Here is a 25,767-nt window from a genome sequence, read left to right as displayed (position 1 = left end):
TTGACCCCATCAGCAGAGGTCAACAGTAGCTTTCTAAATCCCCTTCTTGTCCTCTCTGCCAGTGTTACCCACCCGTGTTATCTGCTCTGTCTATCAGTGTCCAGGATCCCACAGACTTCACTTAGCCCAAGCCCAATCTGGCAACCTGCAGCTCGTGGCCCTCTGACACCAGCTCTAATCTGGCAACCTGGATTATGATAAGTCTTCAAAGATGGGGAGGCTCACATGTGATCACACGAAACAACACACATAATCACACACTTTTTGGTACACACTTTCTTCAACTACAGCGCGGGCGTTTCCACTCCCGGCTGCAGCCTTCGTTATTGCATCATTTAGCCACTCTATTTGGCCATAGAGTGCTCTCTAATCTGGGGGAGGTTGTTTTTGTTGATTAGAGGAGTTACTGAAGCAGCATCATTGCCTCTCATCAGTTTTGAGAAAGAGGTTTTGCAGAGGCGATACAGAAAAAGAACAAACTGGACAGACTGCAAACTTCTTGATGTTATTGGGCCAACTGTGACTTTGTTACATCATGGAGCTTCCTGTGGAGTCAGTGTACAACAGAGCAAGATAAGGGGTAGAGCTATCAGTGCCACAAGCTCTTTTAACCTGGCTACATCACCATGGTAACTTAGTCTCCAATCGCAGCTTAGTCAAGACAAGGTTATTCAGAGTAAAGGCGTGGAACAATTTTCACTGTTTGCTGGAAGTTTTACCAAAATGGTAAATTTCACAAAAACAGATCATACATAAAGCGAGAGGATGACGATCATGATGATGCAGCAGCTACAGACACTGTGGATCACTTTTTATACTTGATCTTATTTCCTGTCAGACTATGATTCAGAAATTGATTAGTTAATAGATATTTATCACAGATTACGTTGAATCAAGACAGTTTAGTTACTTTGCTTTGACCAAATATTATGTTAACCTCCAAGTTTTCTTATTGAGTATTATTGTCTGCAGTTCCTAACTGAACAGGTGAAATCGTATTTATCATTGTTGAAGTTTAAAAGCTCTACAATGTCAAACTCGAATTCAGTGGGAGGCACTGAGAGCAATTGATGTTGAAGTTAAATACATTAATATGTATCCTATTATGAACTGTGTAGGGCATGTTAGAGAAAATTAGTAACTGCTTACAGTTTCTAGTTACTACGACCAAAAAGTAACTGAGTTGTGCTGTGACAACTCACACATTTCCAACAACACTGTAGTCATATTGAATTTGTTGGTACGGTAATTTACCAATTAGATCTCTAAAGGCAACAGACTCAGCCGTTGATATGAAGCACGTCACTGACAACATACCTGTCTGACAGTCTACTAGTCTGGCTAACAGATCGTGGAACAGACGGTGTTATAAATCAAGCCGGCTCTTTGTGTGGAGTGTCTCTTTTTTGGTCTGCCGAGCTAACGGGAGCTGCACCTGGATCTCTGGTGTTCGCAGTGTCTATCTCTGACAGATAGTTTAGTGGAAGTGTGTTGTTGTTTAGCTCGGTGATTCTTTCTTGCGAGAGAAGTTGTCCTCCCTGCACGTAAACTACAACTCCCACAACTCCCAACAACTTCCCAGACGGGAAGCTCACGGCTGGATGATCACCTGCCCATGTTTGTTTGTCTGTGTGCAACGTTCTTTCTCCCAGGATGCTACTGTACTGATGTAAGCGTGAATCGATGTCAATAAACCTGAATCTGGTGTTGTTGTCGGCAGTTTCACACAAACTAACGAGTAACTCTAGCAGTGCTATTCAATCTGGAAAGTAACTTATTCGTTCCTAGTTACTGTGGTAGTGGACCACAGTGTGGTCCTTCATGTTTTGTGTTTATTGATTGTTCACCATTGTTTTGAGAAGAAGGGTCAAACTGGGAATATAATGGGGTTTATTTAAGTTCATTCATTTTATATTGAATATGAATGAGTTGTCCACAGTAGATCATGTCACAAAAGAAGATCAGAACCCGTGCAGAGAAAAGAATTATTACAGTTTGGTCTATACTGAATTTTCCAGTTACTTGAATAAAATACTTTACTTATTTCTACCATATCTTCAGCTCTATTTTTTAAATGTCTTTGCAACACTTTGAATTCATATCTGCAATCACTCTAAGTGTCACTAATTGAATCATTTTCAATATAACCAAGCAGCATGGTTTAAGTTGAATGTAGAATTTTTGCTGTTAGTGATTCGTTATCTTGTCAGTGTTGAAATGAATAATAAATAACGTATTGGAAGATGTAAACATGTGATGTTAGTTTTGTATTATGGGCCTGAACCAGACTCACACCGATAGTCAAACTGTCATTCTATAATTTCCTGTGGGACTCAGGCCAAGATGCAGACTTCTGTCCCTCAGCTCTGCCAGCTTCATCTCCAGGGGAGAGATAGCATCTCTCATCTGGACCACGGGGGTGTGGAGGTGCAGGGCTGAGGGGGGAGGTGGACTTGTCTGGAGTGACAGTTTAGAGAGCACTCTCCTTTGAAGTGACAGTGTGGCTATTAGAGACCTCTGTTTCTGTCCTATGTCTCTGCTGGGGGTTCAGGTCAAGCCTCTTGGCTCTGCTCCTCTACCTGCTATTGCTCACCCTCAAAGTTTTCCAGTGCAGTGAAATAAATGTCAGCTTTTAACTCTTGATGACCACTTTACATAAAGCCTTTGAGGTAATTGAAATGGAGTCTCATTATTGACCTGTATACTTCCAGATGAGTGAGGTGTATGAAACAGGAAGCAGAAATAAGATTTTATCTCAAAAATGGAAAAGAAAAAAAAAACGGAAACTTATATTAAGTAATCCACTCATGGAGTGTGTCCCTTGTGCACAAGGTCATTAATTAAGCCCTCTACTGCAAAATGAGTTTTAAAATTCATCAGTGATACGGCCTGTGAGAGAACTCAGAGCACCACTCCTCCTTCATGTAATTAATTTTCATCTCAGTGCTCCTCTTAAGCTTTGCCACCTCCACCTGTCACGCACCACATACCAAATACTTGTAAGCATAGCGTTTGAGCTTCTCTCTTTTTTTTTGACTGTGCTGTTGTTTTTTTTTACTGAATTCATTACTAAACATTTTGGGAATATGAACCATATTCGAATGACTAAAATTGTTGAGTGACCAGATGTTTAACTTAAGCGGAGATTTAACCATATTTATCTCAAATAAGAAAGCTCATTCTGATCCCTTTCCTGAGGCTCTTGAGGGTTATCAGGAGACATATTGGGTCATTTGGGTACAAACATGTGTTGGTACTTGGGGCCTTGCTGTTGTTATCTTAAGGGTTTCTTGATGTATCTGTGTCTGTATTATGGAAGTTGTTCGGTTTGTGTAACCAAGGAATGGACGGGCAAAACAAAGTAAGAAAGAAAAGTTCAATAGCAGAAGCAAAGTATGCTATAGTTTAGATTCTATTTAAATGAATTGTTGCAATTATAAAGAAAAAATGTCATGGCTTAGCATGATAACTGGCGCCAGCTGTGAGTCAGATCCCCCATCTGCTCGTTCTACTTTGCCATGAACAGGATTTTGGGTGTGATTCTGACACTTGGTGTTTTCTTCACTTTTTATTTTGGGGTGACATCCAAGGATCTATTTGGATAAATTCTTTTGCAGATGCTGTCATCTAATCTCTCAGCTTTTCAGACTTTCTTGGCGGCAGCTTTTTATCAGCGGTTGGCTGTCTCTTGGTGTGTCAGTGCCCAGATAAACTCGCTTACACAAATGCACACACACACACACACACACACACACTCAGGAGGGTGAGGAAGCAAGAACACTTCCTTTTTAATGGCGTTAGATTTTCTGAGAGGACTTAACTTAAAAAATGATTAAAAGAGAGATTTTTTTCCATTTCCTCATTTTCTCAGGGATTTTTAACTTTGTGTCTGCGTCCAAATCACACCACCTTCATCATCATCATCATCATCATCATTATTGATAAACTATCACTTCTGAAGCCAACTCATTCAGCCTGCCAACATCTTTTTTTTTTTTTTAAAGGTCTGCTGATCGATCAACCTGACAATATAGTTTTGTTTTTTTTCCATCCTGCCTTGAATGGTTAAAAAAATGCATTTATCTCATTTTCTTTTGTCTGATCTTGTTTGTATTTTTACCTAATACGCTGAATTTCTCATGAGCAGGTTGTATGGATCTACATTATCACAAAAATGTGCATTTATTGGTACTTTAATGGAGCAGTTAGCTCCCTCTATAACAGCTCTTAATCTGTCTACTCTTACCATCTGGTTTATGTACAGCTTCCTTGTTCTCTTTCACACTTTCCTTTTTTTTCTGTTTTTTTTTTCCACTTATCTCATTTCTGTATATGTTACTATAGCTCTCATAACAAATTTTAAAAGCTGTAAGATTGAGAAGCTTTTAGAAGTTCAAATGTACTAAAACTAGCAGTTTAGTGTGAGGTTGTTTTAATTACACTTCATGTTTACCCCTGTGTCTGTGTGAAATTATCTGTCTGTGGTATGAAAGATTTTTAAAAAACTATCAAAACTTCTCAGAAGAAAACACTGAATAGTTAATGCAACAACACAATGTACACCTGTACACATCTTTAAGGGGGTTATGTATCCTGGCTATCTAATCTTTCTCTCAGAAAATAATTGAGGACCCAAATTGTTGCCATATCAAGCTGTTCACACACCATGCTGGAGGTGGGCTGGTACAGTATGTGAATGACATATCTGGATAGTGGTTAACTTAATTAGTCCACAGTCTGACATGCTCTATAAATTGTGTAAATCCACATGATCCATTTAGTACTGTAGTCAAACACAGGCCCCAATATCGAGGCACTTTTTGAGAGCGAGGGGGATGTACATTGTACGTTCACCATGTTTAATAAATTAATATTTTCTCAAGCATTATTTTCATTTAAGTACGTAGAAAAACCATCCCAGTGTGCATGTTCTGGATATTTAGCTAAGACTATGCAATCACTTATATAATGCACAACTGACTGTTTGTGTTTTCCAGGTGTCAGTGGTACTTTAAGGCCAAGATGACTTCAGAAGAGAAAAGGAGGACCAGTTATCAGAATGGACATGGTAAATCAATCGTTCTTGTTGTTCTTTTTAAACTTTGTCTTCACTGGCACATTTTTTTTTCGCTAGTTTCACATTAGGTCTAGCACAATTTCCATAATTATGGTAATGATAGTCGGGCTAAGTAATATCTTCTTTTCTCGTTTAAATAAAATGCTTGGCAAGTTGCGTGTGTGATCTAAAAGATGAAGATTTTTTGCCAGAAAACAAAAACCATTTGATTTGGTGTAAAAGTGCCAGGTTTTAATTTGCCAATAGCAAGAAGAAGAGAGGGATGGTGTGAGGCACAGTTAGCAGCTAGCAGGCTAACCACCTGCTCTTCTCTTTGCATTCAACACACAGTGTACTGCTGTATGGATCATTTCCCATGTGTTTCTCTGCAAATGCTTATTTGAATGTTGCAGGGGAGTGACAGTCCCCACCTCAAATCTTACAGAAATCAAAAACGAGTCTGGCTTCCTGTTGTTACAGAATGCAACAAAAGAAGTGGCAAATGTGGTATTTTTATGATAGTTTCAGGAATGAAGACGTCAAACATGTCAACGGAGCAAAACGCTTTCAAGCAGCATGCTCCTTCATCTTTCTGCTTCTCCTTCCTCTCCCCCCCTCCCTCCTTGTCTCTTTCTCTGCTCCTCTCCTCCCCTCAAGTTTCATTTGATGTTTTACACGAGTTCTTCTTCTTTTTATATTAATCTGGTTACACAGGTGCATCCCTTGACTTTCTGTGTCTGCCCTCCTGTACTTTTATGTGTCGTCTGCCGGTCTCTTTTTTTTTTTCCTTCTTTTAATACCTAACTTTTCATTCCAGACAGGAGAAAAACAAATTGAAATGAGAGCTGTAAGGTGAAAAAAAACAAAAGAGCTTTGAAATTGAGCAGAAAGGCGAAGACTGAGGTGAGACAAGGGGAAAATCCGCATAGGATGGAAGAGAGAGGAGAGAGAAACAAGGTTGGAGGCTGCAAGGTGCAAAAGTGGAGAGGACAAAGAGAAACAAGACACTTTTATGGGGGCAATTTAAGTGTGGCTGAAAAGCCATGATAGCAAAATGATGTGAGAAAAGGAATATTATTTTTTGAAATGGCTTACAAGCAGCAATATAATTCTCTGGTATTCAAGATTAAGACACTTCTAAATTTTACCGAGTGTGTTTATGCTCACTTTAATTATGTGTGTGTTTGCTTCTGAAGAAGTTGAAATCCTGCATCTCTTGTGTTTCGTCTCCGGTCTCCTCCCTGAGTGTGGTGTTCTTTAGAGGCTTAGAGAGGAGAAACGGTCCTTGGGGTTTTGGTGTATAGGTTTGAGCATCAGAGACAACTCACTGTTTTGGTGTTTTTTTTTTTTCTTCTGTCTGTGTGTGTTTGAGATACTGTATCGATTCCTAAAGGAGAAACACAGCTTCTGTCTGGCCCCCCCCCCCCCTCCGCTGGGAGGTCAGGGTTTAGAGCCCGAACAGCAGCGTCCTGTTAAAGTTTCATCGACTTGCTCAAGGACACTTCAGCAGGGGTGGATGCTTTCAGAGGCCAAAAAAAAACCTCGACCTGCTGAAAAGACTGTCTCAGTGTGCCTCCCTGCTGCGTCCTCAACAAGCTATCAATGTTTGTGTGTGTTGGTTTATTTGTGCATGTGTTGCAGACTCAGAGGGAGGCAACACTTTTGCTCTTGTGCTTTGCTACAGAGCAGTCACTGAACAACAGACAGGAAAACTCAGCTTGCAAGCTTATGATCAAGTGGAAATTGTTTCTCAATGTGTCTGAAGCCAGCTGTCTTAATGTTAAAACGTTAAACAATGTATGCAGTGTTGCGAGGGGGGAAAAACAGTACAGAAGGAATAAATGAGAATATAGTCTTTATCTCAATTTCTTTTCTTTTTTTTCATCTAAGTCATGCCATTCTAGGCATTTTGTGATTGTGTTTGGTTTAACTCTATGGATGGCAGCTCAGGCACCCTGTGTAGATATAAACAGGAAACAGAGAATATAAGGCACAGCATTGAAGCAGGGTCATTGTAGTAATATGGTTTGTTTCATAGCCTAAGCCTCTTTCCTTATGATTGCTTTGGTTTGTCTTTTATTACAGCATCACGTCTCATTTGCTTTATTGTTGTCTACAGGATTTTATTTTTGAATGCTAGCATTTTTCTTTATATACTTGACTTTCCACAAAACTGACTTGTGGTGACACATATTTCTCTACGTTAATTCTGAGTTGACACTCTATCTTTCTCTCTGTTTCCAAAGTTCCCTTCCCAGGAATAAAGACGTATGTCGACCCTGACACATATGAAGACCCCACGCAGGCTGTCCATGAGTTCACCAAGGAGATCGACCCGTCCAGGATCCGCATCGAGAGGGTGATCGGAGCTGGTAAACACACAAACACACACATACTGTAGTAACACACTCAGCCACTTGTCCCGCTGATTTGAGCCTTTTCTTTTCCTTTGTGTGGAAAAGAAGTGTTTCATGCTGGTTACACTCACAATCGCTTTTTAATGTGTTATAGGAGATGATCTATTTTCATTCAACAAATATAATTCTTGTGAACCTACTCTACTCCATTGTGTTCTCTAAGTAGGATGTTTTTTTTTTCCATTTCCTAGTGTCTCATTGTCATTTTCTCTGCACAGACTGTAGCAATATTAAAGCCTTAACAGGTTTAGAGAACAAAAGAGAGTATAATAATAGATCTGAGTTTTTTTTTTTTAGTAGGTGAGATGGAGAGTTTCATCAAGTTTAACTAATCTGAGAAGAGGCGATAATGCTGGAGTTTGGATGGGAACTGCAACACTGCCCCCATGTGGTATACAGTGGTGCTGCTGATGAAGAGGAGTCTGGTGTTAATCTCCTCACTTTGTGCATGTGTGTCTGTGTGTGCATTATGTGCTTTAGGTGAGTTTGGCGAGGTGTGCAGCGGACGCCTGAGAACCCCGGGGAAGAAGGAGATTGCTGTGGCAATAAAGACACTGAAAGGAGGCTATGTGGAGCGCCAGAGGCGGGACTTCCTGCGGGAGGCGTCAATCATGGGACAGTTCGACCACCCTAACATCATCCGGTTGGAGGGAGTAGTCACAAAAAGTAAGTAGGATTATGGATTTTCCCTAAATTATTGATATCACTCATGACAAAGAGTTATTTTCAACTCTTCATGGCCAATGCTTTTTGTTTGGTTTTGTCACTTGTCACACTTACATGTGTCACATTTATCTATTTGATGCAGTGCACAACAGCTACACTCAAAGCCACTCTTCTGCTTCTTTTGTACAATTCTGTCACATGTGTGTGGGACATTTACCCAGAAATAACCTTAATCTATACATTAAGATTAATAAACATTTGCCATTAAGTCACCATATTGCTTTCAGAAACAGTTATTTTTATTTTATTTTGATTTCCCTGCAGCCCAACTGCAATTCTTATATTAAACACTTTGCCCTTTTAAAAGTGCCAAGAGTCATTTCAGATTGTTATCGTTAAAGCCATCACATCGTTTACCAAGGGCTGATGGGTAAATTTACACCTCTGGCTGTTTGAATGGTAAATTGCAGTAAAGGTGGAAGCAGTAGTCTCGTCTTTGGATACATAATATTACCATTTTGAAAAACAGACTTCTGTTTATGGGCGTACTTTCAGTTTGAATTTATACATTGTGCAGAGTATATGTGCTAAATCCACGACAAACCCAGAGTCAGGGTGAGTGTGTTTGTATTCATGTGTTGGTGGGTAGCATGCATCATCATGTTAATTATAGTGCCCTGTCTTTGTGCAAAAATGTGCTTTATCTACAAAGGTCTCTGTTTCTGTACGTGCGTGTGTGTGTGTGTGTGTGTGTGTGTGTGTGTGTGTGTGTGTGTGTGTGTGTGTGTGTGTGTGTGTGCGTGCGTTTGTGTGTATGTGTGTGCGTTCCTGCGTGCCTGCATGCAGACTTGTTAACGAGCTCTGTTTTACGGGGCTCACCCAGTGCAACATATGGTTGTTTTTACAGGGGGTGTATAAACTAAGACATGGCTGTGAATATAAATGTGTCCCCTGAAGACTTCCTACCCCTCCCTGAATGTAAATAGAGGACACTCCTCAGCTCTGACCCCGCTGACAAGGACTCGGCTGATAAGGGTCTTTAAAAGCCAATACTGCCATTATTTCATTAAAGCTGCTGATTGCTGATGTTTTTGCACTGATAGATTTAAATGTAGTTTTACAGTCTGCCATCTCTGAAGCAATCGAGTGAACAGAATCCTCCCAAACAAGTATGAGATGATTTGTCTGGTCAAAAAAAAATGATGATGATGATAAATTAAAAAAGGCCAATTTTGAGTTGCAAATGTAATTAGCAACTTTTCATCATGTTGGTCCTTGGCGGAGGTCGACAACATTGACTGGCTGCACTGCAAAGACATTTAAAATACCTGTTTTTTCACAAACTCTGACAATACTTCACTGTGTATTCTATCTCTCTTAATTTTTTTACATTTGTATTTTTTAAGAGACATCAAGCCAATATATTTTGTCCAAATAGTGGCGTTCTAATGGCACACTATAAAGCATAGAGCTGTGATTATGTTGTTGCTTTTATTTAAAGAGCCTTTGTTTTTGTTTTGTTTTTCCTTTTTACGAGAGAAAGTGAAATCGTATCTTGTATTTATATAAACATGGGGCTGTTTTAAATATAAAAAAACTAAGTGCATGCATTGTGCTTAGTAAAAATGTATTATAAATATCAGTGTTTCCCCTACCATTATATTACTGAAAGTCAAGTAAATAATTTTTCACTTTATCACTTTTGATTTATTTTTGGGCTTTTTGTGCCTTTATTGTAGAGATAGGATCGTGGATAGAGTCGGAAATCAGGGAAAGAAGTCATTTAAGGATATCTTTCCGATATAACAGAATAGCTGTCATTAAAAGTAACGCATTAACACCAAGATTCCTTCAAGTGTTTGTGTCGGCGTTTGTCTGCCCGCACCCTCCACCCCCCACCCCCCACCACCCAAAGCTGTAACACGGAATATGAACGGATGAATGAACACATTTCTATTTAATCGTAGTCACCTGTGTTTAAGAGACAGTGATGAAGTCGTCACAGCCAAACAACTTCCTGTGACTGCCTGTCCAATGGTGCATCAATACACTCACACAAATACATCTTGCACACTAAATCACAAAATCAAAACCCATTTGTGAGCGGGGCAGTGGGGCATCATGAAGTGAGATATTAGTTCTGAATAGACTTTTCTATCTGACTTTGATCTTTCCCCTCCCTACATCTGTTTGTTGTTCTTCAGAGACTAATTACAGGAAGTATTGTGCTGTGACTGACTGCTATACCTGCTCTGAAATAACAGGTGACACATTAGACTGTAAACAGGTGCGTTTGTTTTCGTTCAGGCTTCGCACTGCAAAATATTGTTTCCAGACCGCGCTAATTAGCTGAGGAAGGCAAAGCTTGATCAAATAATTTCCCGTGAATCCCTCCTGGACTGGTGAAGTGAAAAGTATCCGCAGAGGGTAGGATGATGAGATTTGCATACTTAAAAATACAATGGTTCCTATTTGGTCTAAAGCAAATACAGCTTTGTGTATTCCTCCATTCATATACCTGAGATGTTTTGTTTTCTGAGGTGAAAAATGTATTTTGAGGTCGGCTGTCTTAAAATGAACATTAACACAGTCCTAATGTAATTTATATAATAATGTTGATATTGAACTCTGATCCTTCCAACATAACACTCAAAGTAGCTTGCTTTTTCAAACCAGTTCTCATCCAGTTTTGTTGAAGCATAAATCTCACCATCATGGGACCTGTGGGTTTTTTTGTGAGTTTTCTCCAAACAGTCTTTTGATCCGGTCTTGAATTGTCTCTTTTTTGTGACTAGTCAAAAATATGTGACAGAAAAGTAGACCCACACTTAGAAACATACAGCCATAGGTGATATTAATGGGTTTGGATACAGAATGTTTAACTTTCTTGAGAGGAAAGGCTTCAACATTAAGGGACTTAATGGCCCTTTTGCTTAAATTCATCATAAGCAAACTCTTTCCAAACTGTTCATGGTTCAGCTTCTGGGACCGTCTCCAGCGTAAAGCGCAGGAGTACTGCTAAAACATTGAAAGTCCTGAAAATGTGAATCCAAAGCCTTTTTCTCAACTACACTTCCATGGCACCTTGTTTTCCCCCTGCAGTATGAAACTGCTTCTGGCCTTCCATTATGGGGTTTTTCACATTCCCATGTGAGGGAAACAGCTGCCTTGAATTCGAAGTGTCATATCACAGTGTTTCTTCACCACAGTCATACTTTTATTTCTCTTTCCAGCAGTTCAGAATGTTTAACAGCTCAGCAGCACACAGGCCTGGACAACCGCCTTCCCAGCTGTAAACCAGTCAATCTCTTACCCCGTAGGGATCCTCTGCAGGGGAACACTAACATTTGTACAGAGGGATGGTGCTTGAACGTGTTCCTAACGAAATGTTCAAGCCAAACACAAACTGCATACTGAACAGGTTGAGTTCGGCAGGTTTGACGTGTTGGAATAGAAAAGTTTTATGAATTCAGAGTCTTGACTTGACGCATCAATCAGCTCATGATGTGTGTTTACCCAAGCTCCTTCACTTTCCCTTTCTCAGACTGGCAGGTGCAACAGACACACACATGAACACATATTTGCAGAGTGTGATTTTTGTCAGCTATTGTGTTAACGAGTCTCCTACGTGACTCTGAATATTGTGTTAAAGTTAATGACAGGATCAGGGCCAGTGTTGGTCAACTAATAGTTTAATGAACCACATACAGTCATTTTCCCCAATATTTCGATATTGATATATAGAGGTCAGAGGTCAAAGAGGAAATCTCTGCACAAACAACGATCTGACTTCATGCTCGCAAGCATTTTATTTTTCCTCAGTCTTTTTTTGCAAATAAATGGAAATAACTTTGGTGTCAAACAGTGTTTCGTCCCATTTCCTCAGTCTTGCCTTTCAACTCCCACTGTAGGTTTTTTTTTTGTTGCAAAACGAATCTATTACAGCTCAGAAGTGACATCTGAAAACAAGAGGTGTTTTTGTGTTGGTTTGTTTGCAGGTCGGCCTGTGATGATTGTGGTGGAGTACATGGAAAATGGATCATTGGACTCATTCCTGAGGGTAAGTGTTGAGTTGATCTGAGAATTGGTCGGATTATCTCTGCTGTGGTTGTATTTTTTAGGAAATAATGTTGAGGTGAATTGTTTTAAAATCAACTGAGCCAAACAAAACAAAACCATAACCAAATTCAGATAAGCATTTGCACCTTATCAGTGAACTATAAGCATGATTTGAGCTAAATACTTTGTCTTTCATGTAAGCAGTGAACATTTTCGATTTATAGTCTGCTGCTCTATAAAAAAAATGGTAAATGGTCAAATGGACTTCATTACACCACATGTCACACCTAACCATTCACACCCATTTATACACCAATGGCAGAGGCTTCTATGTAAAGTTGCTATCAGTGTCAGCTACTGTAATCCCATTCATACACATTCACGCTCGGGCCGACGGAGCAGTGGCAGCAGACATGTGGCCACAGGACCTGGGGATCAAAACCCTGACCTTCCTGTTTAGACACAAAGGACTCAACTACTAAGCCACACTCACCCTGCCATACCATTATGTTTTTCAGAGTTATTCCTGTGTTTGTTTTTTGCACCATTGTAATATCCCTGGCTTTTGCAATAACTCTTCTGATGTAATAATTTTTTCCCCCATACCCTTTTCTCCCTGTCAGCAACATGACGGTCACTTCACTGTCATCCAGTTGGTGGGCATGCTGCGTGGTATTGCTTCAGGCATGAAGTATCTGTCAGACATGGGCTACGTTCATAGAGATCTGGCAGCTCGGAACATCCTGGTCAACAGCAACCTGGTGTGTAAAGTGTCAGACTTCGGCCTGTCGCGAGTCCTGGAGGACGACCCGGAGGCTGCTTACACCACAACGGTACGCCTCACACAACTCACTGAAACAAAGAAGATACAAGCCAATGTATTACAGATGTGTAGAAGTTCAAACTTGATGGCTACAACATCGTCTGATTTATGCGTTTTATGCATGTGTGTTTTGTCAGCTTTTTCAAGTAAATGTTTAATAAAAATTGAACATAACATTGAAGTAATTTATTTAACTCTGCCAATAGCTGCTCTTGTTGTTTCTTTTGATTTTATTCCCAAAAGCAAGCTTATCACTACAAACCCTACATTTTGTCAGCATGTGAAAGTCTTTGGAAAGACATGTGAAATTTTGCAGTAAAAAGTCCCCAGTCATACTTTAATTGAGCAAACCAGTGCATCACTCTAGCCTTCCTCTCTTGTAAGACAGCAAAAGATGGAGTTGCCTGAGATAGCAAAAGCTTAACTTCAAAAACTGTTGTGCTGAAAGGATCATGTTCTGAAAATCTGTCTGAGCCTACGGTGACCTCCATTTCCTGGTTAGTATTGAGGCTATTGTGTGTAGGAAATGCTGTGTTTAGGGCTCCAAGTTGTCCGAGTCCAAGCACAAGACTGTCATTGAGGTCAACCGAGAGCAAGTGAAGGGTGAGGTGAGGAGAGAGAAAAAAGCAGAGCAGAGCAGACGAGAAGAGAAACATGGCGAGAGGTTATGAGAAAGGTGAGAGGAGTTGGGGTGAAATAGGAAGTGATAAACAACAAAGTGATAGGTCTGGTCTCAGGATTAAAAACAGTACGGCTATAAGTGATGTGTGGTTTAACTGCTCAGCAGGAGCTTAAGCTTAATGCAACAGCTTGTTTCTTCAGTCAAAAGTCTGATGGAAAGTGATATTTGCAGGGTTGAGGCACTTTATGTGTTAAATGAAGTTGTGCATATAAAAAAATGTAATCAGTTGATATCACTAACATTTTCAGGCTGCAATGTCCTCAGAGTTCTAACACTTTTATTTGTGTCAGTGTGTGTTTAATCTTTCATTTTTATGTGTGTGTGTGTATGAGCAGGGTGGTAAGATCCCCATCCGATGGACTGCTCCTGAGGCCATCTCGTACAGGAAATTCTCCTCTGCAAGTGACGCGTGGAGTTATGGCATAGTCATGTGGGAAGTGATGTCATATGGGGAGCGGCCATATTGGGAAATGTCTAATCAGGATGTGAGTATCGCAGTCATAAAAGAGTGGAGTCATCAATTAAATCTGTTAAAGTTGCTGCCTTTTGACCTGCTTCTTGACTGTTTTCCCACATCAAGAGCTCAACCTCTGAGAGAGGGGAGGGGAGAGTACTGTCATTTTATTTCTTCACACTTATAGTGAAATTTGATGAAAGTGCACCCTGAAACATAAAGCTTTTGGTATATTTTTGCTGCGTTTATAAAAGACCATGGGCGTGTCCAGATGGTTGGCCAGGGGCAACATGGACCCAACTTGAAATCTGCACCCCAAAATCCTAAACTATGACTTGGTGTTTGTCTTTTCAGAGGAAGGACTTGTATTAAAAACAACTATCTGGGCTGTGTTGCAAAATAGCATTCTTTGCATTTCAACAAAGCGCATTGTCTCTTGTTTGTTCTTTAAATCTAGTCAAATGTATTGGCAATGAAAACTGTGTGAAGGAATGTTTTATGTCCTGTTAATGTGACTTTAGACAATCATGTTCTTTGTTGGTTCTTCAAGATTAAGCTAGAAGATTAAAATGTTTTTCCAATGCTGTGTTAGCTTTTAAAGTTAAAGAAACTAACACCACAGGTATATAACATCTGTATGACGCTTTAGGTGTTAAAAGAGATATTATTAATGGAGACAGAGAAGTTCAATTAATTAGAGATATTATTTTGTTAGTGCACACAAACATCAGGCCACCCTTGCATAAGTTAGTGCCCCAGTTGGGCCAACCTGGGCAAAAAAAATGGAACATGCCAGTGGAGGTAGGGCTGCTGCAGTGAGGTGCACATGAATTGCAATTTGATTCTTTAGTTTGTCCCTTGTATTAGTTGTTGTGGTGTGAAACACAAATTGATATACCAAGGAAATACATAGAAATCTACAAAACCTTCTCTATACAATATATGTGTCACAAGTGGACTTTAATGTATCTAAAATACTTCCAGGATTTTACTGTACAAGAAATAAGTGAAAAGTGATTTTTTTTTTTCAGAGGCATATCAGTGACTGTTCAAAAAAAAAAAAGGGAGAGTCTTGTACATGTTGTTTCCTCAAATATTCCCTCACAAGCATAGTTGCCCAACCTCTGACTACAACACAGCTCAATATTTACTCCTCAATTCAAGACCTGCTCCACTGAGTAAATTCTGAGTTTACTTTTCAATAAATCTGTTAAAGTTGCTGCCCTTTAACCTGCTCCCTGACTGTTTTCCCACATCAAAAGCTTACCTCTGAGAGAGGGGAGGGGAGAACAGAAATGCTGCTGAGATTCACTAAAAGGAAGAGAAAGATGAGTGAGAGGAAAAGGGAAAGATCAGTAAAGGTCAGAGGTTCAGAGGACTTCGGTCCGGTAGACGGGGAGTTTAAAGCTGTGAATTCAGTGTGGCGGAGCAAACCCGCTGATCCCTGGGCTATGGTCAGGGATTGGAGGGGCCGCAAAGGAAGCAGATCCATCCCTCTCTCCGCTGAGTGTGAAAGCTCAACCGTAATCCCTTCAACCCCTTACACACAGATTTATACACATCTATACACAGACAGCCCCACACACACATTTACTAAGGTCCCGGGGTTTGAAGCGGATTTGTGGTGTTTGGAAATTGCTTAGAAATGCTTTCCAAGGCAAAAGGCCGGCCAAGCTGTAAAACCAGCTACACGCTATCTCATTCTGGTCAGCCACTTAACACAGCTCCCAACAAAAGATACACAGATCTCTACTCCCAGAGACTCACAGATATGATGCAGATCTTCTGTATTAGCACATTAAAGGTTCTATATGAAACTTTTTACATGTATAAATAGTTTTTTATCGCCCATTAATAAGCGAACGGTTAACTGGTGAAAAAGTAGATGTTCACTGTCTATCTCTGTTGCCTGTTTAACATTTTTACTCAGGCCGGTTTTTCGAAAGCTCCTGGAAGACGTCATAGGCGCGTTCTCGACATCCTCCTCACTCCGCTCCGCTTAGGGCCCTGACACACCAAGCAGACGGCAAAGAACTGGTGGCAACAAAGGCCGCCTGTGGCGTCGGCTTCGCCTTTTGTCTTGGCCAAAAGGTTGCACTAGAAAACACCGCAAAGATTGCAGCCGACGGCCAACCATCAAGTACGCGCGAAAGGCAATAACTCTCCATGCCAGCAGGAACCAACCTGAAAAGGATGAGGAAGAACATGGATAAATAAACCGTTTTTGAGATACGAGAAGACAATTTTCTCACCGGTGTTGCTCAACACTCGTAATATAGGAACTTCTAATCGAGAATAATGTCTGGTAAAAAGTAGATAATGGCTCTGGCGTTGTCCACCCTTGGTTTTTTATTAATGGAAAAAGAATAGAAGAGGCACTTCCGTATTTCTTCCCGTGCACTGGCTCTTCTGTTTTGCTTAGCTGAACAGCCAATCAGAGAGATTCCTACCCCCAACCACGCTGGTGACGGCTCACAGCGATTTGAATCAGCCAGAAAAAGGCCACTCTGTAAACATTATGCCGGTAAATATCCAGTGTTTCGCGGCTGATGATGATGCTCGTCCGTGTACGAGCACGCCAGCGAGAGCGAGCAACAGGTTACTGCAGTTCGCCTAACGGCCTGCGGTGTCACTACAAACGCAGTATTTTTGAAAGTTACATATAGTTCCTTTAAACTTTCAGCTTCTTTGGAGGTGATTAATTGTAAAGATGAGATTAGGGCACTATAAAAAAGAACTAGTTTAAATGCATTGTCCATCTCAGGAATTCAAATAAATAAGGTGGGGGGATATGAAAAATTTAGAAGCTTACATAACAGCATTTATGAATCACAAGTTGAAGTTGTTGGAGACTAAAAATAGGCAAAAAGACTTTAAGTAGTGGATTGGAATGTGAAATCCATTACACATTGCTTAAAAATGTGAATGTATGGTAGTGTTTTGCTTGTAACTTTTTCTGCTGCCACTCAACCAGCAAAATGGTTAAAAATATACATGCTTAAAGCTCCTGTGAGAAACATTACGTTTTTTAGCGGTATTTACTTTTATCTGCTGATATTGTCCGACATGTCTAAGAAGTGTTTTCAAATTCACATAGTGACACTGTGTATACATTTTCATCTGTATTCACATTCAATAATCTCTCCAGGTGATTCTATCCATTGAAGAGGGCTACCGGCTGCCTGCTCCAATGGGCTGCCCCGTTGCCCTGCACCAGCTGATGCTGCACTGCTGGCAGAAGGAGAGAAGTCAGCGGCCCAAATTCACCGATGTGGTTTCCTTCTTGGATAAACTGATCCGCAACCCTAGCAGTCTGCTGCCCCTGGTAGAAGACATTCAGAGGTAAAGTACTGAGGTCCTAGTTCTGTTTATTGTTAGATTGTTAGTAACTTTGAGGAGAAGTGAACAAAAATGGTATGTGTCAAGCATCTACAGAAGTATTATTCCCTTGGTTGAGACACTTTTTGAGTTATAATCAACAGAAATTTTGTGATCAAAGTATAAAAAGATCCCAAATAAAACCAAAGACTGTACCTTCAGAGAGAGATTTAACTCTTTAAATCAATACCAATGTGTTTCACTCTTTCAAACTTTAAGCCAGTAAGTTTTGCATCAAAGGCTTTGTTTTTGTGTCAGTTTACCAGAGTCTCCGGGGGAGGAAATGGACTACCCAATGTTCATCTCCATCGGCGATTGGCTGGACTCCATTAAGATGAGCCAGTACAAGAGCAATTTCATGGCAGCAGGCTACAACACAATAGACTCAGTGGCAGGGATGAGTATCGAGTGAGTACAAGATCAAACATATAACCATTGTTACCAAATACCCAAATAAGACTAGTTCACTTGGTAGAATTATTTCTTAAAAGAGAACTTTAACTAGTTTTATAAATTAAGTTCTGTTTGATTTAATGTATGGCTTTACAATAGGTGTTATGTGACCAAACAGTTCTGGGGACTATCCACTAGGGAGTTCCCTAAGAACTAAACACTAAGGGAACTTTTTTTCTGTCTGCAGTCGCACACCCATGGTGCTGGGAGAGTGCATACTAGCTAAAGAGGTTCCTCTAAATGGGAATCTAGGAACTAAAATATTTCCAAGTTCCTGTGGTGTGGAATCAATAAAAAAGTGGGAGGGCTCCAACAGTTCCTCAAACTATAAGAAAGTTCCTGCAGTCAGATTACTAATGTGAATGCCTCCTGTGACTTCAGGGTGAACGTCAAAGTCTGAGATACCCTGATGAAGTTATAGTGATGCAGTCAGGTTTATTTCAGTTTCAAGTTGAAACTTCCAAAAACAGATAGTATACGTTTTAAACTGGGAATGTCTTGAAGATCTGGGTACAAATCAGGCAAGGAAGGTTTATTAAAGACTTACAAGTTGCATCATGGAAAATGTAGAATAAAGTTATGGGAGTCCGTTTTGTTATTTACAACTTTTCACATTACTTGATGATGTTGTGTCTTCTAAAATACACACTAGATTTTTTTTTTTTTATGCACATATAACATAAATTGTTTGTTTATATGTAGGATAGAAAAAGGAGTTCCTCACAGTTAGATTTATATATTGAATCTTCAATCTTATATGAATAATTGTCTTTAAAAAATCACTGCCTGTTACCTGACAGTGAGAACAATATCCACTCAACTAAGAGAGAAGGAAGTCACTGAAAAGTCCTCAAAAGTGAGATTAAAGTGGTTTCCATTTGTGTTTGTGTGTCTGTTCTTCCCCTCTCGGCCTAGAGATGTGAGGAGTATTGGGGTGGAGCTGATCGGCCACCAGAGGCGGATCATCAGCAGCGTACAAACCCTCCGCCTTCAGCTACTGCACGAACAGGAAAAGGGTTTCCATGTATGAGGACCACCTTTAACACAGCCTTGGATGGACAGATAGATGGACCAGAGGGAAGTGAAGTCTAGACCTTTGGACAGACAGTCTCCAGCCTGTGCCTGTGTCTTAACTCCTCATGCAAGAGGTCATCAGACTGACTACCACAGCAGACTGCCCCCTGGTCTTCCTCACATCCAGATGTTTTCCTACTATACACCCCAAACCCGAAATATTTGGTCCTGCCAGACTATTACAGACTCAAAAGACTGGCTAAGGCCCTTACTTAGGGGAATGTAATGCCTTGTTGCAGCAGCAGTACTTTGTGTATGAAGCAACAATATCTAGAGATGTAGATTTGCAAACATAATCTACTAAATCTTTTGACTTTTTTTTGTTCTGCTCTTAGTTATGTGCTCATGTAGCTGCTAACGGGTGTGCAATTGAAAAGTTTGATAAAAAGTATCCTCAGTATTTATTATCTTATGTTTTTATAATTCATCATGAAGATATTATTTGCATTGCTTACATTTACACTCTCTCCAGAGAATCTGGTATGCGTATACTTGAAGGAAGAAGTGAGAAGAGCTTTTCTGAATGTTTAAAAGTGTATAGACAATTAATGGCTAATTATTATCATAACCCTATATCTATAAATGTGCAGTCCTGTATGTGAAAGCCCTAGTAAATTGGATCTCGTTTAAAATGATTTATATATATTTATATAAGATTTCTATCCAAAATCAGCAATACAGAATTATGCAGTCACCTCAGTATTTCGGATAGAGATAGACAAGAAGGGTCGTGCAATGACAGAACTTTAGCTGACATTTTAACCTTAGGTTCTCAGAAATATCATCCACCTGTTTTATTGTCGGATACTAAGCTTGCAGATCTGGATCTATTGCCTTCAGATGAACAACCATACAAGTCTATTTTGACAGTTTTGAGCAACCAGTGTACTCATTGTTGTTTGATAAGCCAGATTTTTTTGGATAGTGAATGTTATACATTGCCTGAAAGTACACAATCTCCACTGTCTTAACATATGAATGTTCACAGAGTTTAGAAATAGGTAGGAGATGTTTGAAATTGTCTGAAAACTTAACCTGGACTTGTATGGTTTTTCAGAATTAGCTGATATTGTTTGATATACATTTCTTTTGTTTAGTTTTGCCTGTACACATAAATGCAAAGGCCGGTGTTTTTGCACTTGTGGGACAAAAACGATCCGCGATGTCAGCGCAGTATAACTACTAGCACCTGGACATTCTTCACAAAGTAATTTTACTCCAGTCATGCAGTCATGTAAAGGTTGTGGACGTTAGGGAGAGAAGTGTACATAAAAATGGTGTGAAATGAAAAGATGATGTCAAGTTGTCAGATGTTTGCCATTGAAATCAAGTTTGTTTTTATTCCAGTCTGTAAGTCAGTGGTGATTAGGCAGTGCTGGAGGATATAACTAGTTAGTCGAGTTGGTGGAAGCAAAAGTAGCTTAAAACGTGCCAGTGGAAAACGGGGCTAAGGCTGTAATCTTAGTTGCTTGTGGTCAGGACAAAGAGTCAGATAGGAAATGAACATAAAACACGAACAGCAGCATCATAACTCATAATGTGTTATTTTTACATCTTCTTTCATGTACACACACACACACACACACACACACACACACACACACACACACACACAGATACACACACAGATACACACACACACACACACACACACACACACACACACAGATACACACACACACACACACACAGATACACACACACACACAGATACACACACACATACACACACACACACACACACACACACACACACACACACACACACAGATACACACACACATACACACACACACACACACACAAACAAAATGCCTTACAATTAGTTAACCATACAAGATAGAAATCACCTTAGAGTGGCTCAGAAGTTTCAGTACAGACACAGGACCTAACCATTGCTTTTAGTTGTATTCTGTATTCATACTGTAAGATCCCATGCCCCTCATCAGCTGATTTTAATCTGTGGATAAATGAATATTTTCCAAGGCAAACTGGATCTCTAGATCTGTGCCTTTTGGGTCACTATGTAGTTATGCAGCCAGGCCTTCAGGAATAAAAACACACAGACGTACAGTATACATATGCACACCATCACCCATGGTCTTCACACCTCTACAGAATATGGAAAATATCAGATGCTGTTTGTTTAGCATGTTCTACTGCTGAGCAATGTTAGAACGTTCTTTTGTACAAAGTACAAGTATACTTATAATTCTTGTATTTTATTTTTCTATAATTTCCAAAGAGATGTTGTAGATCTTGCACACTGTAAGAGGCAGTTACAGCGAATATTTATTTGCAAATAAAGATGAACAGTTCTGGTGGTTGACTGCTTATTGAATTTTGTTTCAGTTTCAAACTCAGGCAAGCTGTTGAGAATGGAAAAAAACTAAATCATTGGAGGGGTAGTCTTTTCAGTAATGTCACTTTATATTATTTTATTTATGTAAACCTTTCTGTCCACTTGGGAACGATCATGAAGTCTTACACATCTGATAACCAAAAGATGGAGCTGTTGGACCACTGACCAGCTGCACACCTGCCATGTTGGAAGTCAAAATTGGATTCCCGCGGTCATCATGAAAATGTAATCCATTCTCAGAATGGATAGATGACTGTTTCTCTGATGGTGTGCCACATGTCTTCTAAAAATACATTGTCCATTAAAGTCATGTTTCTAGCATATGAAATTTGTCCTTATACATGTTTGTTTATGGATACAAAGAAATGTTACAGTTGTTTGTGCTTGACTGTCATTTTCTGTAAATTCACAAACACACTCTAGCCACAGATTGTTTGAATAACTGTGAATCACACAGACTGACAGCATATTGGCCTTGGTGGAAAATGAGGAAAGCTGAGGAGAGGAACAGTAAGGTGTCAGAGTAGTAGATCAAATACATCACGATGGGAGGCCTACAAAAGCTCCATACTTCATGCTCAGGTCGCCGGATGGTTCACAGAGCTTAATTCACCCTAATAGGATTACCTGTTACAAGCCGGGATGCCCAGGCGGAATCACAGCTTGTGACACTATTCACAGCACCAACTGAGAACACACTACTCGTGTTTGTCTTTACCGAACTGTTTGAGAGTCAACTCAAACTCTTATATTTCACTCCCAGTAGTCGGATTATCTATGGGGTGATGCCTTAAAGTTATTTAGTGTCACATCAATCAGTTTAAATGGGGTTGCTGGACAAACTGTCAGGCTGGCTCGGCCTGAGGAAAAAAGAGGTCAACGTTATGTGTTTGGGACTGGACAACAGCGGCAAAACTACAATCATCAACCAACTTAAACCTGCAAATGTAAGTTGATCAAATTATGATATGACTTTTATGAGAGGACTTTTTAGTGACTTCATTCATTGCACACTTTAATGATAATTGATTTTATGATAATTGTCCATTTGAGACAGAAAGAGACCTATGTGTCTGTGATATAAGAACAGAAGCTAAAATATTGTTTTTTTTTATGATATGAACATTTTGGGTAAATAATGTGAAAAGGCCTGCCCCCTTTTCTCACTGCAATCATTCACTGGTTGCTTGTTTTCAGAATTCCAATCATTTAGGCCCATTGTCAGAAGACTGGAAACATGTTAGTCAGGTAAAGCCCATATCATACTTTCTCTTACCATCTCTGTGTTGACATGCTCTTGCTGTTACTTGTCTGTGTTTTTTTTGTGTGTGTGTTTGTGTGTATGTGTCTGTCTCTGCATATTTTGTATGGATGCATGCAGACACCGGCTCAAGAAATAGTCCCAACAATTGGTTTCAACATTGAAAAGTTCAAGAGTTCAAGGTAAAATTCTCTAGACATTTGTCATATATATATTCATTTATAGTTAACGAGCCTACAAACAGCATTAACACTCCATCCCTCTCTCTCTCTCTCTCTCTCTCTCTCTCTCTCTCTCTCTCTTTCTCTCTCTCCACCTGCAGCCTGTCTTTTACAGTCTTTGATATGTCCGGACAGGGTAGATACAGAAACCTATGGGAGCATTACTACAAGTAAGAAAAAGACACTAAATGATCATAACATATAACGATACATGAAGGTTACAGTGATAAGACTTTGTATCAATTCAAACTTCTTTTCTTGTCCTCCTCAGAGAAAGTCATGCCATCATATTTGTTATTGACAGCAGTGACAAATTAAGAATGGTTGTTGCCAAAGAAGAACTAGATAATCTTCTAAACCATGAAGGTAAAAAAAATGCTTTACAGTATTTTTTGGCTCAATTCCCTTTACAGCATTTGTATAAGGACAATAGAAAGGGTAAAAAAGTAAAAGCCCTAACTGAATAATACTCTATACCCTAATGTGTTAAATATATATAAATGCGGGAAAAAAGTGGCACCTGGCATGGTAGGCTAAGAGTGAACGCGTTTTAAGTCTGGCGAAAGACTTCTTGTGTAAACATCATTTGCAAGCTTACTTTTAAGAAAGAAATCTGGAAATATCGTGAAGAGACACTTCCAACTTGCTAGATTTAGTCTCATATTATGGCACATAGTCCAACATAGTGCAACATTATTCCCTGATGTATTATTTTAGAATACCATCACATTTTCGGATTTCTACATCTATACAGACGCATCTATTGAGCCACCTTAACTACTAATCAAACTGAAATTGCACATCATTTGTTATGCCTCACTCTATGCCACTCATTCTGTTTTATTCCCTAGATATCTGCTGCAAAAAGATACCTGTTTTGTTCTTTGCAAACAAGATGGATCTGCGGGACGCTATGTCGTCAGTGAAGGTCACACAGATGTTGTGTTTGGAGAACATCAAAGACAAACCCTGGCACATCTGGTAATATATTACATTTCTTTTCTTTTTTTCAAAGAAACAAGTCAATACATTGTATGTTTCACACGCAGTCCTAAAAGAATGAAGTGGCATTCAGGTGACCACATGATGATATATTTACCCTTATGAAGGGTATAAAGCAAACTGTCATTTCCCATCTGTATCATTAATGTCTTTCTTACTAGCTCATACAGATACATTTATAACCCAATTTTCCTTCCTAGATTTGTTTTTTCCTTTTCAATCCATAAGGTTAAACATTGTAAGAAAGCCAAGCACCACCTATTCAAAATCATTGCTCTTATATATTTGTGTGTATTCCACCCTGCTTACTTATTAGACAGATGGAAGGCAGGGTGGATTAAAAGCTAGAGCGCTTTAAACACCCAGGACCTAGGAAAAGTCATGTGAAAGTGAATGCATGCCACAAGGAGATTAACTCATCAACAACTTATTGTTCTAGCCCGAGCAACGCCATCAAAGGGGAGGGCCTACAGGAAGGGCTGGACTGGCTACAAGGTAATTTGTTCTTTAAAGTTGATTTAGAAAAAAAAAAAAGAACAAGCAAAAAAAGAACTACTAGATAAGATAAGCTCAGAAATTAAATTTTAACTTCAAATATGTGTTTTGTTTCCCTACCCATAGAGCAAATTGCACAGTAAGTATCACCATGCTGCATTTTGTCTTCTTGTGAAGTGATTGTGCATCAGTGTCTCTCTGGGTGGGATTTATATGTCACACAAAATACACTTTACCTTGTGGTTCTTACACTAACATGTGTCCCTAGCCTGGGCTACAAACCCCTAAATGATGAGAAAAGCCCATCATCATCTGTCTTTTGCCTGCTCCACTTTTAAGAAAATGTGTGCTCGAACAGGCGGTTAGGAGATTTTCCCTTTGGGACATCACAAAGTGCAGTAACCCCTCCCCCATGTTGGTGACAGTTCTTTAGCTAGCTGTTTGTTCTGTCCTCTGAGTCTGTCTTCTCAACGTAAACACTAGAGCATGGTGCAAGAAAGCCCCAGCCACCAAAGCCCTTCTAGAGGGGCGTGGTTATACAGCTCATTTTCTTTAAAGCTACAGACACAGAAAAAGCCTGTTCTGTGCAGGGCTGAAATAGAGAGGTTTATAGGCATTATACAATCCAGGATCAGAGTGGGAGAACAAATAAGAACATCCAATAGTAGAAGATCTCTGTGACATAGCAAACACGTAATCATCTGATCACCTGACTGAAAAATCCCATTCAATTGAGGCTTTTGCTTTTCAGTTTAAATGTAAATCTTGTGTTGTGTACACTTGTAAATGTTACTGTTTGTGATGCCAGTTTATTTTGATGCACACAAAAAACATTGTTCTATATGTGAATTCCAGTTTGTTTTTTAATTGTTTCCATATTTACAACATGCATCATGACGTCGATTTTTTTCTTTCTCCTGACAGATCATATCAAAACAATGAAAACTTGAATCATTGAAATGCCTGTCACCATGGAGTTGTTGCGGCCACACCAAATGGATCTCATTCACCATCTAAATATTCATCCTACTGGACGTTGTAGGCCTTAAACTTTAATGTGAACTAGCCTAGTGCTACCTGTGAGTGCTACTACTCATTTAAAGCGCCCACTAGAGAGAAAGGAATTATGTCATTACTGACACAGTTTTAAAAACGTGCTGTACAGTGAAAATGTCCTTTTTATTGTTTCTACTTCAAGTAACATGTAAACATCTTTATAAAAGCTGCTACTTTTTTATTCCGTGACAGAAGTTAATCGATTTGATTTTGTCACCTCTGTTTTTTTTGGAAATAGTTTTCTGCTGAATCTGGTCCTGACTGAGGGATAATAAAAGGTTATCTGCTGAGTGCATGCTGTGTTTCTG

At 39.6% G+C, this 25,767-nt stretch overlaps 2 protein-coding genes across 5 annotated transcripts in view; both read left to right on the top strand.

The window, feature by feature from the left end:
* epha6 (eph receptor A6) overlaps positions 1 to 21,380 on the top strand; it is a 162,361-nt gene extending 140,981 nt beyond the window's left edge. The window contains exons 9-17 of the mRNA XM_020641100.2: positions 4,998 to 5,068; positions 7,303 to 7,428; positions 7,954 to 8,139; positions 12,138 to 12,199; positions 12,822 to 13,031; positions 14,039 to 14,188; positions 17,306 to 17,499; positions 17,794 to 17,943; positions 18,904 to 21,380. Coding sequence (XP_020496756.1) covers positions 4,998 to 5,068; positions 7,303 to 7,428; positions 7,954 to 8,139; positions 12,138 to 12,199; positions 12,822 to 13,031; positions 14,039 to 14,188; positions 17,306 to 17,499; positions 17,794 to 17,943; positions 18,904 to 19,018 — 1,264 coding nt within the window. The 3' untranslated portion in view covers positions 19,019 to 21,380. The remainder of the gene's footprint in view (positions 1 to 4,997; positions 5,069 to 7,302; positions 7,429 to 7,953; positions 8,140 to 12,137; positions 12,200 to 12,821; positions 13,032 to 14,038; positions 14,189 to 17,305; positions 17,500 to 17,793; positions 17,944 to 18,903) is intronic.
* Positions 21,381 to 22,046: 666 nt separating this feature from the next.
* LOC109989346 (ADP-ribosylation factor-like protein 6) lies at positions 22,047 to 25,749 on the top strand. Of its 4 annotated transcripts, XM_065962185.1 has the most exons (9): positions 22,054 to 22,371; positions 22,622 to 22,672; positions 22,806 to 22,867; positions 23,008 to 23,076; positions 23,178 to 23,272; positions 23,758 to 23,887; positions 24,348 to 24,403; positions 24,530 to 24,542; positions 25,328 to 25,749. In XM_065962185.1, exons 1-9 carry the CDS (start codon positions 22,249 to 22,251, stop codon positions 25,359 to 25,361), a joined length of 633 nt encoding a protein of 210 aa, XP_065818257.1. In that variant the 5' UTR covers positions 22,054 to 22,248; the 3' UTR covers positions 25,362 to 25,749. The 4 variants fall into 4 exon arrangements, with proteins under 4 accessions (XP_065818258.1, XP_065818259.1, XP_065818257.1 ...); XM_065962186.1 differs by lacking the exon at positions 22,622 to 22,672 and having other exon boundaries at positions 22,047 to 22,371; XM_020641061.2 differs by lacking the exon at positions 24,530 to 24,542 and having other exon boundaries at positions 22,055 to 22,371.
* Positions 25,750 to 25,767: the final 18 nt, after the last annotated feature.

This window comes from Labrus bergylta, chromosome 13 (assembly GCF_963930695.1).
Source record: "Labrus bergylta chromosome 13, fLabBer1.1, whole genome shotgun sequence".
Taxonomy (NCBI): domain Eukaryota; kingdom Metazoa; phylum Chordata; class Actinopteri; order Labriformes; family Labridae; genus Labrus; species Labrus bergylta.
The sequence above is the reverse complement of the archived record's forward strand: the minus strand, read 5'-3'. Positions and strand labels throughout refer to the sequence as shown.

Coding starts and splice junctions, on each gene's coding strand:
- LOC109989346 (XM_065962185.1), top strand. CDS start 22,249: ATGGGGTTGCTGGACAAACTGTCAGGCTGGCTCGGCCTGAGGAAAAAA. Junction 23,077..23,177: donor CTATGGGAGCATTACTACAA/GTAAGAAAAAGA, acceptor TGTCCTCCTCAG/AGAAAGTCATGCCATCATAT. Junction 23,888..24,347: donor GACAAACCCTGGCACATCTG/GTAATATATTAC, acceptor TTATTGTTCTAG/CCCGAGCAACGCCATCAAAG.